We start from the raw sequence: 19,088 nt of genomic DNA, 5'->3' as shown, positions 1-19,088 counted from the left end.
TTGACAAATACAAAATGATCCAGTTCTGAGGAAAAAAGTATCAATGATGAAATTTAACTAAAGATACTAGTAGGAGTATATTACTTAACCTAAGGTGAGGTGCATGTAAAATAAGGGTCTAAATATAATATGATCAAGATCTTCAATAAATACACACTAGTTATCAGTGAGAATTTGAAACAATTGAAATTTGAAAATAGGTTTATAGTAATGTTGATAAAGAATGGCCTGGTAGTGTGGAGGTCGTAATCACAGCTTTAAAAACTTCTGAGTTCTACAATGAAAGATTGAAACCCAAGGGTTGGCATGTATAAAAAAAAATAAACATTTTGCAGGGTATAATTTAAAGATTAGTAATGTATAACAGTCTTATAGGATGGATAGGAAAAAGATATATAATTTATATTGTTCAAAATTCTTTATCTAGACTAAAGCAGATCATTTAAAAAAACTTGGCTTAATTTTTTCTTTCAACTAAAATTTTGTTTAAAAAAAAGAAATTAGAGTTTTATTACATATCAAACAAATTTTAAACTAATATAATAAAAAAATATAATATTTAAATCATAGAAAAAATTGTATATGTTTTTTTTTTGTGATTAGGTTTCTTCAAAACACGTTTATTGTTGTAGAGGAAAGAGTAAATCTGATGTTTTTCTACCAAAAAAAAAGAAAAAAAGGTCTTTAGCTAATCAATTTCTTTGCAAAATGCTGTGATTAAGTGCTAACATTTTCAAAACCTTGATCTAAACAACAGTTTAAACAAATTACATTTCAGATATTTGTAAATGACAAACTTAGTTCGAATAAAAAGAGAGTTTATTTTTTTTGAAGTTATATCGACAAATACATATAATAAAACTTATTTATGATACAAAAAAACAACTAATTTTAGTATTGTTTACTAATTTTCAAGTTTAACACATTTCATCAGAACAATAGAACGCACATAGCAAAGATTTTAAAGAATCCAGAAAGAACACATTATGACGTTTCGAATATAATTAATTAATTTTAGTAAGCTTATTTAAAAAACAACTTATGTACAAGTTAACTTATTTTTTGCTTTGTTTGTTCTGGTTTTTGGCTTTATTTTGTTGCTATTTTGTTATTGATTAAAGTATTTTGTTCTTTTAAAATACATATTTTGATTGTGAAGACAGGGTTGCTGTCTTTCTTTTCTTTTATTTAAGACAACTAAAATACTTAATATAATTTAGATATAGATAATCCAAAACTTGTTGTTTTTGTATTTTTGTAAATAGCTGTTCTGTATCTTAGATTCTCAAACAGAACTTTACATGGTTGAGTAAGCTATAAAAATGGCTAATAGTTAAATCTACTGCTAAACATCGGGTTGACTGCAGTTATAAGTTTTTGGAAATGTTTTAATCCATCATAACATTATGCGAAATTATGCAAATAAGTTTAATTGATAATACAGCAAAATATTAAAAACATTTATACCCTCATCCCTAACCCAAATACATTAAAAATAGACTAAAAACAAAAGTTTTATTTCTTGAAACTTATAATAAAAGTAAGTAAAATATAAGCCAATCAGAAGCGACCTCAGAACTGCAGCCGACGCTTAAAAATTTTGAAATACTTTTTAAGTATTCAAAGAAAATTTAGTAAAAAGAAGTAAGAAAAAAAGTACCAATTATTGGAAACCTTTTCTACTTAAAAATAATTAAATTTGAGTATCTTTTTTAGGTTAGACGTATGAGCCTAAAACGCAAAAAAGGGACACATTTGCACTTAGAAATAGTACATTTATTTCACTTATTTTTTTTTTCGAATAGTTCATAAGTTATATCTGTAAACATAATTTAGCGTGATATTTTTTTTGTATTGCATGGGTTACTTTAATGAAATGTTTGATCTTAAATAGTTTTTGAAAGCTTTTTTTTAAACATAAATTAAAAGTTATTGTTACAAAACTGTGGCAGTTAGAGCTTAGTCTGTCAACTAGTCTAAAAATTGTTTAAATAAACGAAAAAAAAGTGAAACCTTCTGTAATTACTGGGTTACACGGATTAAAATCTAAGTTATTTTTAAAAATATTTTTTTGAAAGCATTTTAAGACTGTTATATCTAAAAACATAACTTATGTTACATAAGTTTTGTATTGCAGTGAATAGTGATAGCATTTAAAGAAAAATATTTTGATGCTCATTAATGTTCAACTATGTTTGTTGAAATTACTAATAAAATATTTGAAAGTTGATTTTTCTTTCGTTCCTAGTAAGTTTTGTGCATTGCACTGTACACCTTAGTACTGGCTAAGACACAGTTGCTACTTGCTAGAATTTAAGTATGGCATAAATCTAGAAATTGTAAGTGCTGTAGCCTATAGGTTCTTAGACTTTGATCGTCTAGCTTAGGGTTTCCTAAAGCAGGCAATTTTGGTATTAAAGGGGAATAACTAGTAAGAGGGAAAAAAAATTAAATGATATATAAAGTAGTAAAGTTGCGATATCTTATAAAAGAGATATGTTTTTATTTACTTCTGCTAAATTTAGGCATAAGTTGAGGAAACTCTGGTCTGTCTAGTCGAGTTTTGTCGATTAAGTATTGTTTTAAAACAAACGGAATAAATGTAACTAAATTTTTATAATTTCTACTATAAAAAAACTTATATCTGAAGAATCTAAAAGTAGCTCTTTTGGTAAAATATTTGGTAACTGTAATCTAGTTGAACTGAACACTTAATAAAAATTTAAAGACTTTTTTTTGTTAACAATTTTTCTTCAAAAGTTTAAATGATAATACTTTCTTTTCTAAAAAATGCAGTACTTTGTTGTATTTTTAAAATGAGTTTATATAAAGTATGATTGTAAAGACTTGGTAGTAAACGAATATCGAAAAAATAAAAAGTTCCCTTTACAATTACCCTGTAAGTAGTACAGCTAAAAATGTGTTTTTATATGTAATTGGTTAGTATTAAACCTGATATGTTTAGAAAGATTTATAGTTTCTGAATTACAAAAAAAAAAAATTTAAAACAAAGATTTTGCTTTTAAATATAACTTTAGTGAAACTTGACTTAAAATACTTTAAACATAAAGAACATATGTAGTTTTGCAAATCCTAGTTTGGCCAGTCTACTGAGCAAGTTTAGAAGGTTGGAAAGAAAGGGTAACATTATAAAATTGGAAAGAAAATATAAGATGTTGAAAATTTGTTGAAGTATGAGTTAGGAGTTTTTATGCACTAATTTAAAAGGGATAGTTTGCTAGTTAACTCAAAGCCTTACTTACCAAGATTAAATAAAATTCCAAATCATTTAACAAGATTTCTAGAAACAAATTATTATATCCCTAGAGTATATAGTCTTTATGGTTCAAAAACATTATCCTATCTTTGATGTAAAGTATGGGAGGAAATTACTAGAAACCCAAAAAATCAGAGCTACCTTGGAGTTTTTCAATCTGGACTAAAAAAGTTTTACTTAAAAATCTTAGTTAATTCTCCAGGCCAATCCATCGAACATAGTTGTGAGCGGAAAAATGTGAACGCTAACAACAATGTTCAATAGATTGGTGTGTAGAAAAACCTTTTGGTCATCAACATCATGCATTTTATAACATTTTTTGATCAGTTTTAACTAAAACAACAATATAAAGAAACAAAAGATCAGTGAAAAATCAATATTATTATTAACTAGTTGTTTTTTTTTGTTTTTTTCTTTTCTCAAGTATTATTATCTAAACTGTCCCAAAACAAAATTATTTTTTCAAAAATAAAAAAACTGGTCTGCACTCATTTTTATACCCATTTCTGCCAATATTGACTATGAAAACCATAGTCTACCATGGGAACCACACTATCTCCTCCCCTTGGATTAATTTTTATGATCATGTGCATTCACGTTTTTATTGTTGCTCTCTTTACAAGAACAACCTCAAAAAATGTCAAAAAATGCAATATGAAGTTCCATAATAACATAAAAAGGAAGAAGTGGTAAAAATGCTGTGAAACAGAAAAACATATATCTCATCTTTAAATATATAAATAAGAATAAACATGAGTATAAAACAAAAACTGTAAATCATACTATACTTTGAGAAAATCTGTAAATTTTCTTTATATGTGCTTAAATTTGTTTAAAGAAAATATTTAGTACTTCTAATATATGTTGTATCTCAATTATGATTGCCAGTTCTCATAACTATAATTGTTGTAAAAACTTAAAGCAATGTAAATATCTATGTAAGAAGAAATCATACTTTTCAATGTACAAATAGATGTTGAAGAAAACTTAATAGATATCTAACAAACTTAACATAAAAACAAGTTAAAAAGTAAAACTCCAATTTATAGAGTAAACTTAATCATAGATCAAGAGAAAAAAAGAAATATTAGTCAAAAAAATCACATTAAAATAAAAATGCTATCAAATAATACTGTACATACTTGAAAACTAATATTACTTGTATAGTGGACTTATCAGCTGTTTTTTGATAACAATATTAATAATCTAACAAGTAAATAAACTTCAAATTATTAAAGATAGTAAAATATAATATTATACCTCTGTAAAAAATGAAAAACTCTATTCATCTAACTCATTAATAGAAATAATAATCAAGTTAAATAAAATAAAAACTCAACAAACCTATTTTTAGACAGTTTGTCAATGGAGACAAAACAATTAAGCTAAATGCCAACTTAAAAAAAAAACAAAGCTAAGCCATCTCTGCCCACAACCAGTCAAACCACCATCAATCCGTCCAAAAATAGATTGCAAATATACCAATACAAAAATTTATCTTAGTTTTAAAAAAATATTGAAAAAACTAAGTTTGACTTCTATCTGATTGGTTTTAAGTAAAACTATTTCTAGTCCAGATTGAAAACCTCTATGGCAGCTCTGATTTTTTAGGTTTCTTGTAATTTCCTCCAATACAATACATCAAAAATAGGATAATGTTTTTGAACCATAAAGACTATTTACTCTAGGGATATAATAATTTGTTTCTAAAAATCTCGTTGAATGATTGTGAATTTTATTTACTCTTGTAAAGTAAGGCTTTGAGTTAACTAGCAAAGTATCCCTTTTAAATTAGTGCATAAAACCTCCTAACTCATACTTTAACATACTTTCAACATCTAATATTTTCTTTTCTAGTTTTATATTGTTGACACTTTCATTCCAACCTTTAAAATGAATGCACCTTAATGCTCTATTTTCTTAAAGTTTATCAATCTCAGTAATTTTAGTTTTACTCCCCTAAGCCCAACACAAAAAACCATATCTTACATGACTCATCAGAAGTGAATTAAAGATGCAATAATACAAGGAATTTTGATATAAAAAGTACCTTGTTTTGTATAAAATACATATTGTCTTCAGTTACTTAGTTTTTACTGCTTGAATATGATCAGACCAATTGAGGTTACTAAAAATTGTAACACCAAATAAATTTTCTATTAGTATTAATTATTAAGTTATCATTAACTCTAGTTGACTAAGGGTTAAGATTAACAGTGATAGTTAAAGAAAAAAAAAACTTGTGCAAATATGTCTTGGGTTAAAAGTGAACCTTTGTGCATATTTGACTCCTACCCATATAAGATAAAGTATGTTTTGTCCAACTTAAAATACTACTATGTTTTTATTCCAAAACCAGTTTATTATAGTTTTATAAATAAGCAAAAAAGTTTTAGACCTTTTCATTGTCTGATTTAACCTCAGCTAATCACTTCATATTAAATAATAGAACTGCTGAATTTAAACAAAAAGTTTGTTTGGGAAATTTGTAAGTTTAGATACTTTGAAAAGATATAGATTTGAAAAATGCAATTTGCTGTGACATCATAATTACTCAACGGATCGCATCAAAAGTGAAACATGCACCCATTGAGGTCATCATTAGAGAGTATACAAACTTTCATTTTTATACACTTTTATACTTTGTTTGCAAAACAAAACTTATGGTTTTCAAACACAAATATATCTTGATAAGATGCCCATCCTTAATCAAAGCTTTCTAAGATTTGTTTTGTTTTTCTAAGTTTTTATACTGTTTAGATCAGGTACTTTAAACAGGGTGACTATTTTACCAGCAAAAACTTTTTGAAAGATATCCAAAAAAAATAAAGAAAAAACTATGATTTTTGAATAAAAATCATTGTAAAACTTTCCAAAATATTGGATAAATTTTATATCTATACTTATCTTAACAGTTTATTACTAACAAAACAATGTTTCACTCCTATGTATATAGGAGATCCTCAGTTGTTGTAAACAAATTTTATTCAAATAGAATCTATATTATTAAAACTATAGAATTGAATAAATTTTATATGTAAAATATTGAAATTAAGCTAGTTAAAAAATAAATATTTGGTCCACTTATATGTTAAGTGTATTCAGATATTTATTCATTATAAAAAAAATTTAAAGTGATTTTACAGTCTTTTTTAATAGTTTTATACTATTAAACCAATCTTTTACCTTTAAATCAGAGTTGCCTTAAAGCCTTGAATCCTGGAAAAATTTATAATTTTACAAATTAGGCCAAAAAACCTGGAATTTGAGAAATTTTGAATAAAAAACCTGAAAAATGTTTAACAAAAATTATTAAAATATCTGGAAAAACCTAGATTTTTAAACAACTTTTACAATTAAGTAGAAAAATTATAAATTAAAAGGAAAAATCTATCATACAAAAAAAATACTTCATCATCAAATTTTTTTGTTATAAAAACACATTTTAAGTAGCTTTACAGTATCTTTTCAATGTTCTAATAGTACTCAACACAGTTTTTAACCTTTAACTAAACTTGACACTAAAAATAGATTCAAAAGTGTGTACTTTCAAAAACCCGAAGAAATTCAGAAAACCTGCAAGAGTTTTTTCAAAAGTTTTTATCTTTTAACCCTGTTTAAAGTCACAAAATTTCAATTAGATACAAAAAATATTTAAAAAAAAATTGTAACATTCAAAATTATTTTCATTAAAAAATACATTGTAAGTAGCTTAACAGTATATTTTCAATGTTGTTATACTTTTTATGACAGTTTTTAAACTCAAATTTAGTCTTATACTAGAAATGGACAAAAAATTTAGAAGAAATTCAGAAAACCTGGATAAAATTTACTAAAAACCTTAGGCAAAAACCTTGATTAATAGTATGTTTTATAAGTTTTTGCCTTTTGGCTCATTTTAGTTTTAATGTTTCTAACAAGATTTATGTTCCAACTTTAGAAATATACTTATACAGGCTATAGTATCTTAATAATATCTTGAGCTAATTTTCAGAACCAATTGCAATGTTTAGTTTGAACCAAAATGACTGACGATTTTTAGCAATGTATAAGTGATTAGCATTTTAGTAAAACTGAATATAATAGCAGGGCTGCAACACACTCAGGATAACTCAGGATTTTTTTATTAATTTATAAAATAGGATAATTATAAGATTTATTAGAAGTCTCAGGACAGTTTTTTAGATTTTTAATGAGACTTAGTTGCAATATTTATTATTTTATATCAAGTTTTGTTAAATTTTTGTTTTTATTCTGAAATGTTTAAATTTTTTTTTTTGAAAAACTCAGTGGACTAACGATAGGTCACTTAAGACAGTTTTTTGACTCAAAGATTGGCAACCCTGTTACAACTATTGTACTAAAACTATTTATTTTGACCACACTAATTTAAAAAAATGTTTTTAACTAAATTAAAAATAAAATAATTTACATATTGTTTATTTAGAAAAAAACTATTATAAGCTTACAAATGAAATTATTTCTCAGGTATAGATTAAAATCTAACTAAAATGTCTGGCGCTGACCTGAAGGCTTATTACAGATATTCCCCAAAAATATCCAAGGCCTGGTTCACCATGCTCATAATATTCCCTTTGGTGGGAAAGTTTGGAGTAGTACCAGAAGACAGCATGTTCCTCGACTACAAACTGCTCTTCAGCGGAAATGAGCTGTGGAGGGTTTTCACATGTGCGTTCTACTACCCCGTGAGATTCAGAACTTTGGTGCACTACCTCACCGTGCTCTACTTCAACTTCTTTTACTCTTGCGAGCTTGAGTTAACAGTGTTCAGGGAAAGGCGCGGGTCCTACGCGCTTTTTCTCCTCTTCAGTTTTGCCTTGTCAGTCCCAATGACACTTTTAATGTTCCAAAAATGGGCTTTTGACGCGTCAATGTTCCTGCCCTTGAACTTGTGGTGCCTCCTGAACAAGGATCAGTTCTACGAGTTCTGGCTGGGTTACAGGTGCGCGGCAAGGAGTTTCCCGTGGTTGATGCTGGCCGTGCAGGTGATATTGGAGTTGAAGTTTGCGGGAGGTTTGATAGGAATTTGCGTGTCACATCTGTACTACAAGCTGAACAAAAAGTCCCTTGGCGTGCTTCCCCAAGATTAAGGGAAATTAATAAGGTTTTTGCTGGGAATTGGGACAAATTTGAAGTAGTTGGTTAAACAAGTTGTAAAAATGCTTTAATCTCTTGTTCATGTTGAAACTGATATCTTAATGTTTCCAAGAATGACTAGTTTATTATGTACATTTATATTTTAAAATTTATTGAAATTAAAATTAGCTTATGAGTTTTATTAGGTCTGATTATTAGTTTGTATATTAACTTTTAATCTCGAGTTGATTTGGTCAACAAGTGACCTTAAGGTTATTTTGTATCAGAAATCCTTCATTAAAAAAAACTGTTAGAATTTTTAACTTGTGAATTTTTGAACTAAACCACATTCTAACTTGTGATATAAACTAAGAATAAATATTTCTTTATAAATTCTTAATAAAAACATACTTCTGAAGTCTAAAGAAATTTGCTAAGTAATTAATCAAGAAGAATTAGCTAAAGTGTTAAAAAAATTTTATGCTTTTTTTATTGTAACACCCTTATGCTTCTTCTTGCTAGGTTTTGTACTTCTTTCATTGTAAATTATTTTTTTTGACTGTATAAATTTTAGTTTTGTATAATATACAGTGCAGTTTACATTCTTATGCAAATTTTACATCTGTAAAAGTCAAAGAAAAACCTTCATTATACTTTTGTTTCCGTCCTCAAGTTTTACTATTATGCATTTTTACTCGAAATTAGTCTTTTAGTTTATCTGTCCCTGTTCCATAGTTGCAATATTGTTCTATTTTTTTACTTTTTCTTTTAATTTTTTATTTACAATGCATTCATTTCATACAATATAAAATGTAAGTGCTTTCTATTTAATAAATTAAATTTCACAAAACTAATTAATTAAAAAGTTAATTAATAATTATTTTATTCAGTAGTTATAACAGTTAAATTAGAAATATGACAACTCTGCTAAACATTTGAAGATTCGTCAACTAGAAAAAATAAATTTCAATCCGCACTAACAGTTAAAAACATATGTTTAAACAAAAGGTTAGAGCCAATAAGTTCTAAAAAAATTAACTTTAATTATTTTAAATTAAATGATACACTAATAAACTTTATCATGTAAACTGTTTATGTAGCATAAATACTAAAATTGTGCTTCTCAGCATAGTAATACATTCATTTGAAAACAAAAATGTTTGTGCCATGTTCCTATGATACATTTAAGACATATAAAGTGTCAGCATTTGTTTAAAAAAAAAATTTAAAGTATCTTCTTTATTTTTTCATACTTAATTTTTGATATAAATTTCCAAGCAGTGATCATATCAAATAATTTGCCCTTTAAAACAATTGTAATGTTTCTGCATATGGTTGATGTAATTAATTTTTTTGCTAAATACATTCGAAATATTAACATACATGATCCAAGTATGTATCTTTTTTTAATTTTTGGTGTAATTTAATATTATTTGCAATAATTTTGTTACTGTGTGGTGTTATAAAAGAATAATTTATATTCTAGTTCTTTAAAAATTATAATATAACTTCGTAATATATTTGCATTCAAGTAGTTTTGCATATTTTAACTCTATGATAAAATTTGTGTCCTGTTTAATTTTAAAAGTTAGTATGAATGAAAAAAAAAACTTTGAATATTTATTAGAAAGTTTTTTTTTTCTTATTTTGCAATGTATTTTTTAATGTGATTATTATTAAGTTGCTTATTAATCGATGGTGATTATTAATATTAAGTTATATGATATAGGTTTAGAAAATCTAAAACAAAGGCTTAAAAGTAAACTACCAAGAATTTTAGGTATTAGACTGTAATGTTTGTTGTAATGTAAAAGAGCGAAAAATAAGTATAAAGGATATTTAGCTAAAAATATGTTTTCCCATTAGTTTTATCATAAACTTTTCATATTTTAGTAGTCTATAAAAAGCAAAAATTGGGAATAACAATTTCTTAATTAAGCTTTTTACTATTTTTTTCGTTTAAATAAACTATTTTTTTAATGAAAAAAAAAAAACGACATTGGTATTCTTCATAGGTTACAACAATTATACTTTTATTTATATAATGGTTCTTCTATAAGAATTTTTAACTTCTGATATTTTTGTGAAACTTTTTACTTTTAATTTTTTAAGTATTTTTGTAAATTTATGTTTTTCAAGGTTTATGTTTTTCAAGATGTCTTTAAAAGACATCATTTTTTGATATAATTTTAAAATCATTTTTTTAATATATTTTTAAAATAAATACTTTATGAATAGTAAAAAGTTTCAAATTATTTGGTAAGAAGTATTAGGTTAAAAAAATTTTTAAGAGACGGGTCTATTTTGCACAAGGGTAAAAAAAAGTTACCAACCAATGATTAAAAGTAACAGTAATAATAAATTTTTTATTAAAAAAAAGTTTCAACCCAAGCAAAAGTAACCCTCGATGAATTTTCGACACCCACCAAGGTATTTTTTATTTTCAAGTCTAAAAAAACGTTGTAATAAAGAAACTATAAGGTCACACTACTGTTAACTTTATATTAAAAAACCTGTTACAAAGCATCTCAATGGTTGTATACAAGTAAAGATCAACTCTGTTTACTTTGTGTAAACAAGGTTTTCCCAAACTTTTGTTGCAAATGGCCCCCATTTTAAGAAATTAAAAAAGCCCTGGCCCCCTTAAATAAGATTACTCATAAACTACCTTTTTTTTTGTCTTATAATCTTCATCTGCAGCTCGAGAATATCTAGTGTAAGTTTCTAATTATGACCTCATGGCTCCCTGTGGCTCCTTTACTGCTCGTGGACCCCTGAATGTCTGTCATGGCCCCCAAGTGGGCCACTTGACTCACTTTGGGAAACCCTGATGTAAACCAATCTGCTGTATCCCTCAATCGTGTTAATTACATAAAAATTTAGTTCAAGTTTTAAAATTGTATACCTTGTTCTGCAAATAAATATTTTTGATAGGTAATGAAATTCCAATTCAATGCAGAACTCTTGAAAAAGAAAGGAGCTGCAACTGATTAATTGTTGATCACAGCACACCTCTGCTGTTTTGAAAACGTATTTAAAAAGTGGAGCCTGTTCAGGTGAGTAGTTGTTTTTAAGTTTAATGCGTATCTTAAGTTGAAAAAATAAACAAATCGCAAATATGGTTCTGGTGCAAGGTTGCCACACACTCAGGATAACTTTAAGTATTTTGATTTTATATTTTCATCTTAGGCTGACGCAGAATTTTTTTAAATTAAAAATTCAGGATAGTTTAAAATGTCTGATAATGTAAGGCCAAGTTTCTTTTAGATTGAGATTTAATTTCAATGTTTTGTTGTTTTATAACAATTGTTTAAAAATCTTGATTTTTATTGATTCAATTTTTAAAAAGGATTTGAAAAAACTTAGGATGATTTAATACAGTTTGTGGTCACTCAAGACTCAATTTGTCTCAAAGAGTGGCAACCCTGTTTGTTTTACTTTGTATATATATGGTTTCAAAAGTAAATTTAAACATGCTTTATTAACTGCTTTTAACAGTCATTGCTATTAAAAACATGCCAGTCTTAAACAAAACAAAATTAAAAAGAGCTCTTATTCGTTTATAACTTACTTAGAATTTGATTATCACTTTTAGCATGTATAGAAAAAATTAAGCTAAAACTACACATGCAAAGTTTTCAAAGAAATTGAACTTAATACTATTTATATTAGAGTTATCTTTTTTTAAACTACATAATAAGTATAAAATTAAAAAATCAGACTGAAGTATTTTTTAAATACTACAAAACAAACGGTGGTTAAAAAAGGAGCAAAACTTTTGCTTCACATTTTAAGAGTTAAACTAAGCTTAAGTTGTGTGTTATTTTTGTGTGTGTTTGAATTAAGTACTGAGTAGCAATTAATCTTAACATTTTAAAGTTTGGTATTGGCTTTGAGGTATTAATAAATCTTTTATGATAGTCATCTTACTTGCAGGAAATAATCCCAAGGTGAAAATATTAATTTTAGGATTATTTCCTACAAGTAAAATGACTTTCATAAAAAATTGTTTAGATTTTTATCCATTTTAAGTATACTCCCTCCATAACAAAATACAAATAATCTTTTAACTGCTTGATTGATGACATCATTTTTTATTTTATCTACAGAGATTAGTTTTTTTTTTATTATATATATTTCTGGTTCTCTTCTAGATTTAAAAAACTCTTTTTCCAAATAATAATAAATGTTCTAATTTACTATTTTATTTATAAACATAAAAATAAGCTAAAACTTATCAACTTTTATTTCGGTGAGAAATTAGTCAAACCTTGTCAAATAATCAACAAAATAGTAAACTACACTTTAACAATGTTGTTTGTATATTAGCAAGTTTATAATTATTTAAATAATGTTTTTACAGAGTGAATTAAGCAATATTTCACAATCAACAAAAATAGTTGTATAAACTCTTATTTCAAAATATTTCAGCGTAATTCTATCATCTTGTTTACCAATAGAGACAATTTAAATTACACTATTTTTTGTTATAAGATAAATACACATGTTTATTAATTGAGACAAAAAAAAAATCAACCGTATGCTATGCACCAGAGTTGCCAGAATACTAATGTTGCTATAGTAAATATTTATTTGTTTGTAACTTGTGTGGCTCTTAATCTAATTGAATTCTGGAAACTCTGCTGTGCACAATTTTTAAAAATTTTAGTAATTGCTGGGGGTATGTTGTTTTTGGTTCTTTTGACTACTTTTCGTGGTACCCTCGGTATTTCAAATTTTGTTTACAGCACACACAAAAAAATAGGTTGTTTTGGCTTACTTCTCTTAAGCTTGCCTTCTGGAAAACTAGCTCAATGTAAACTGTATGGGATTTAAAAACGCAACCTCCGATTTTTGAGCTGAAAATAGTTTTACATATGACAATTAAATTAAAAAACCTTGTGTAAAGTTAAAGACAGTTTGAAGAAAGTTCCTGAATTTATGGAAGTAAAATTGTAATTAAAAAAAAATACAGGCTTATAAGTTATTTTACATTGGGCTTGTTTTTCAAAAGAGGCTGGGCGGCAAGCTTTTAAGGTTGAAGTTAGTAAGATTTAAATTTGAGATGTCTTTAGTTATTTAAGCAGAAGTTGTTTAATTGTTTAAAAGTTTGATACTTAATATTTTTAGAGACCGTATTTAAATAATTATGCAAACAACACTAAATATTTAAAACAACATGTTTTTACAGCACGCAAGGCAACAGTTATATTATAAAATGCTTTGTTTTAACTGTAAAGTTCATTAAATATATAATTTCAACCCTTTGTCTATTTCAAATGTGTTTTTTTTCAACTTAAAACAATCATTAACCACTAGGTTCTTATCTGAAATTGTTTTATTTTATTATTTCTAATTAATTGAAACATCGTATTGCTGTTGTTATTTTGCTAGGTGTAAACCAGTTAATTTTTAAATACAACTTGTAGTTTAAAATGATTGAATAGAATTATATATTAATAACTTTCTAATTTTTAAACAGGTTAACGGTTACAAAGGAAATTCGAATAACCATCCTTTACAAAGTTGGTAGTACAAATTGTTTAATTCAAGTTTACCTTGTTGTTTAAGAGCTTTGAATGCAATGAAAACACTTTTAAATTTTGGTTTAATTCTCTTTCAAGTTACTGAACATTTTTTAATAATTTATAGTAAAAACAAAAACTATTGTTCTACTGTGATTGTTAGCTGCTGACATATGTTATTTTTTTAAGTTGAGTTTTCTGTTTATCGTTAGTAGCTATTGCATATATTTTGGTACTTTTTCTTTAGTTGTTTATAAATGTTTCCCAACGGCTTTATTTGAGACTATTTTAAATATTGCTTTCAAGCATCGCTACTTTAGTTTCATATTTAAATCTAAATATAATTTTTAATAGCTTTTCGTAAAACGTAAGTAAAAATTTTGTACCAAGTTTTATACTATTGATTCCTACCTTTTGAAAAGCTACGCACAGTAGATCTTCAAAAGATTACTAGGCTATTTAGAACACTAGGTTATTTAGTTTATTTATAACAAAAGCTTTTCTCATAGTCGTTTTTTTTTGTAGTTTATATTTCATTTGAATTTATTAAAGACTATAAAAAAGTAACTCAAAATAAGATAAGAGTATATTAACATTTTTGAAAATATGTTCTAAAAAATAATATAAATATTCTCTACCCACTAAAACAACTTCTGTGAACACTCATAGTTTTATTTTAATTATGCAATTAATATTTAGTTAAGTTAAATTATTTTTTTTAAATTTATTGATAATAGGTAGGCCATGCTTAATCAAACTCTATTGTTGTTTATTCCTTTCTGCTAAACAACAAAATGAAAATGTTGAAATAAAATAGGCTTGTAAAATTTAAAAACGTTTTGTTTAATTTCTTGAACACGTTTGTATATTTTGGATATATTTAACTTATTCTAAGTAATTGTTATCATAACTTTCTGGTTTTAAAATTATTTTTTTATAATGTTTTAATCTGTAAGTTTTTGAATTATAAAGTAGTTTATTTTTCAGGAATAAAATTTTATTTAAAAGTTAATTTATCTATACAAAAATAAATAAAAAACTAGAAAAATGCGTTTTACATAGTGTAAGTACATTTTAGTATTGTTTTCGCTTGATCTTAACTTTACATATTCCTTAACTAGTATTTTTTAAACCCCCGAAGACAAATTAAATTAGTTAAATATAAAAAAATTTGGAAAAAAAAAAGAATCTTTAAACTAAATTTTTTAGGCATAAGGTAACCTGAAGTTTTGTTTTATTTTCAGGGTTTAAAAAATGGCTTAAATAATGAGTTTTTATGCCTTCATATTTTTTCCTTCTAGATTCGAGTTTTTTTATAGTACTAAATTAGTATGAAAAATACTAAAATTATTTTAAATAAAGATTACATATAAAGCTACTAATTTAAAATATCAAAAACTAACTTTTTCAGTTAGTTGGTAGTCATTATTTCTGCAAATTTATTTTAAAACAGATATTTAATTATATTCAGACAAAAAATAATGGTTTTCTGATAAAGCTTATAACAAAAAAATTTTCTGGATAACCGAAACAGCTAACCTGTTATTTCTTTGGAAAAATAAGTAAACGTTTTAAACACTGTATAAAGTACATGAAGTTTTTATGTTCGTATTAAAACTTTATAAATAATTTTGAACTTTCAATCAAGGCAAGTTGTATGTTTAAAAATGTAATCGTTCTTAGATCTGCTTTTACTTAATTGCAGTAGCTTTATAAATTGAAATCAGACAAGCGCATTTCACTAAGCAGACTTTTTAAATACACTTTTTTTTGTCTGTCCCAACCAATACAATATTTAGGACGTTTTTAAAAGTAAAAAAAAAATAACGACCGCTTACAAACTTTTTATTGGATCCTGTTTCTATAATACTCTTCAAAGCAACAAACATTTTTTACCTTTGGTTTAAAGTTAACTTGCATTCATTTTTAATATATAATTTGGTTGCTTTTTTATTGTACATTTTTAAGGTTTCAAAGTAGCCTCTTAGCTGCAACCATGATGTGTCTAATATACTGTTTATACGCTTAATGTTCTATAACGTGTAAGCATTTTTGTTTAATAGTAAAATTTATAATATGGTTACTTAAAAATCATTAACTATAAAGGCTCTATTTTGATTTTACTGCATTGGTCTAAGATTTTTTTTTTGTATATCTTTTGGTAAAATCAACTTAGTACGTACTTTAAGTTTTAAAAATATTACTTATTTACAACTTAAAAAAAGTAATGAACAAAATTTTTGTTATTAAACATTCATATTTTAAACACGTCCTGCCGTATCAAGTCGAATTTGAAAATCATTTAACATAATGAGCTACTTGCTTAAATGGCAGTAGTTGAAAAATTATTAGGTTTGTAGCCAACTTATTTTTTAAAGTTTTGTAGGAGATATATACTTTTGAAAAACTCGATAATAACAAATTGAAATACTTTGATTGAAACTTATCTAATGTTTCTTTTTCTACAGTTGACTTATGATAGGGGTGGGCAACGTTTTTCAATCAACGGGCCGGATCCGGAAATATTTAGTCTTTTGCGGGCCGGAGCATTTTGAACTACTTATTTACCGGATCCAGTCGAATAATGACTTTTAAGATTCGAATCCGACTGGATACTAATTTTAAGTCGACATCCGGATTCGGTCGGATTCTAATTAAAAAATAAACTTCGGATCCGGCCGGAATCTAATTATACTGATTTCGTGGATCAAATTTTTAAATCATTAAAGTTCACAAATCTTTCTTTCAAGTCTGACAACTTAAGATGTATATTGAGACATGTCAGATGTTAAAACAATGTCTATAAATATAATTGACATTGTAATTGACAGGTACGTATGTAAAACATCGTACTTAAAAAACACTTTGCTTGGGGTAATTTGACAAAATGATATTCCAACTACTTAGAACAACACAGAGTATTAGGACAACATGGTATACATAATTTACAAAGTCATTTTTTAGCATGTTTTTGAAGTCAAATTCTTACAGTTTTGATTTGTAAAAATATGATGCAAAGTTTTATAAAAACTTTGTAATATTGACCCTACGCGGGTATGTCACTTCGCTTGCGGGCCAACCATTTTCACTCTGCGGGCCGGATCCGGCCCGCGGGCCGTACGTTGCCCACCTCTAACTTATAAGGAACCTTTGAATATACAAAAAATGTGTTATACCTCCTATAAAGACTTGTAACTCATCTTTTTGCACAAAAATTTTAAAAAATAACTACACAACGTTGGTATTTGATAAACATCTCGAAAAAATCGATTAACAGTCTCGGATAGTAGTTCTAGTTCTGTAGGGACTAAATTATTATAGCTAATCTAAAAACTTTTAATATTTTTAAACACCGTTTCGTTTTGTTATAAACAATGAAAAAATTCGGGAAAAGCCATCCGTAACTAAGTTGCTTTGAACATAGTTTGTATTCTTAACAGTTCCAGTAGAAACCTAAACAGTAGTTTCTGTGCTTTTTTCTCACTTATTGTTAAAAATAAACGTAGAACTTATTTTTACTAGACAGCAAAAAAAAAAAACTACTAAAAATCCGTACCTTTTAGAGCCTTATCTTTTTTATATGGTAAATTGTTTTTGATCATGGGATGTTCAAATTATTTATTTTAAAGAACAACTTTATAATCTTGTAAAACTTCAATAACTAGATATTTAGTTGAAAAGCAGTTTTTAGTCCTTTTAAAAAAGGGAGCACTGACTATCATTATGATACTGCTATTAACAGTCTACTATAAACGTAACATATAAAATTCTATACTAAATTTAGTTTATTTCATAGTAAAAATATACTAAAACTGAGGTACGAAATATAAATAGAATTTAAAAATTAAGTTTTGTTTATTAAGGAAAACAATTAGAAGTCTTAGTTTAAGTGTAAAGAGAGAAAATACAACTATTTTTCACGTCTTTTACCTAAAAGGGACAATCACTTGACATTATAAATTAGTTGAATATAAACAAAAATAATCAATAAAAAAGAGTAATAATATAGGTATCATTATAATAGTGTTTTAAAAACTAGAAACAAAAGTATATGAACAAGTTTAATTTATGTTTTTTGAAACACCCTAAATAAAATGATAAGCTTTAGTAGAAAAACTTTTCTAAACAAAATACAGAAGTTGGTATTTGTAGATACATATGTAGAAATTCTTTTAGATATTGTGAACAATCTTTTTTTGTTAACATTAATAAGCAATGAACATCACCGCACGACCAACAACAACAGTATCCGAGTCAGTCTACGACCGGTTTCGTCCTTTTTAGGACTCATCAGGCAGGTTTAGTCGCGATAAACCGCTGTTGTGTACTTAACCAAGCGGTATAAAATGCATACGCACTGAAGCAACCGTTTGTGTTAACACCACACACAACTTTTAATTTTGTTAACATTAAAAATAAAATCAAGTTTGATTGTTCAACGCAAAGAGTTGCTGAACAAGTATGATACTTTAAACTTTTTTACAACTAACAAATTTCAAAACTTAGTTTACAAATAAAAATGTTAATAAACTTAAGTATTAAGAAATATAAAGTTAGTAAGTAAAAATTTAAGTAAATATCTAACAACAGCAAGTATTGCTTAAATAAAAATGATCTAGTTTTCTAAACCAAAATTGTTATTAGCTAAGTTTTAGTTCGAAATTGTTAAATGAATGAAAAAATGTGAATACTTTATTTAATGCTATAAGTGTAGTTTAGATTTAGTATGTTTCTGTTGTAGAAACATTAAATCCGTAACAGAATTTATAACATATCGTTTTTTAGACTGCTTCAAACTTGTTCATACTATATAATTGCATGTTTTCAATAGACGTACTTGCAAACAAATATTTGCTTGAAAAATATCGTTTAAAAACAAATTACTAACTACTTACAACATTTTCAAATGTATGCATGAAGATTTAAAATTCTTACAAAAGTACAATTCTAATACGAATGAATAAAAGCTGTAGGTGTGTTTGAAATTTAAAACTTTTGGACAACTGTTTTAAAACTCTCAAACACTTTTTCAGTTGTTAAAACTAAACAAACTAGAAACAAAATAAAGTTTAAACACTTGAAATACAGTAGTTTTTAGACATGTGAAGCGTCATATATCTTGTCCTGGACAAGACGTTAAAAGGTATTCGTGGTGAGGGCCTCGATAACCGAAAAGTTTTTTCGTGCAC

At 26.2% G+C, this 19,088-nt stretch overlaps 1 protein-coding gene and 1 long non-coding RNA gene across 2 annotated transcripts; both read left to right on the top strand.

Moving 5' to 3' along the window:
- The first annotated feature begins 7,788 nt into the window (after nucleotides 1–7,788).
- LOC145843169 (derlin-1-like) lies at nucleotides 7,789–8,388 on the top strand. Its single transcript, XM_082950630.1, has one exon. The coding sequence runs from the start codon at nucleotides 7,789–7,791 to the stop codon at nucleotides 8,386–8,388; it is 600 nt and encodes a 199-aa protein (XP_082806756.1).
- Nucleotides 8,389–9,266: 878 nt separating this feature from the next.
- On the top strand, nucleotides 9,267–14,161 carry LOC145842602 (uncharacterized). Its single transcript, XR_014370199.1, has 3 exons — nucleotides 9,267–9,382; nucleotides 11,309–11,430; nucleotides 13,857–14,161. It is a non-coding gene; the product is annotated as an uncharacterized LOC145842602 (long non-coding RNA).
- The last annotated feature ends 4,927 nt before the right edge of the window (nucleotides 14,162–19,088 follow it).

This window comes from Thalia democratica, chromosome 8, assembly GCF_965202585.1.
Source record: "Thalia democratica chromosome 8, ktThaDemo2.hap1.1, whole genome shotgun sequence".
Lineage (NCBI taxonomy): Eukaryota > Metazoa > Chordata > Thaliacea > Salpida > Salpidae > Thalia > Thalia democratica.
The sequence above is the reverse complement of the archived record's forward strand: the minus strand, read 5'-3'. Positions and strand labels throughout refer to the sequence as shown.

Bases quoted from the DNA above. Each gene is read 5' to 3' on its own strand.
- LOC145843169 (XM_082950630.1), top strand. From the start codon at position 7,789: ATGTCTGGCGCTGACCTGAAGGCTTATTACAGATATTCCCCAAAAATA.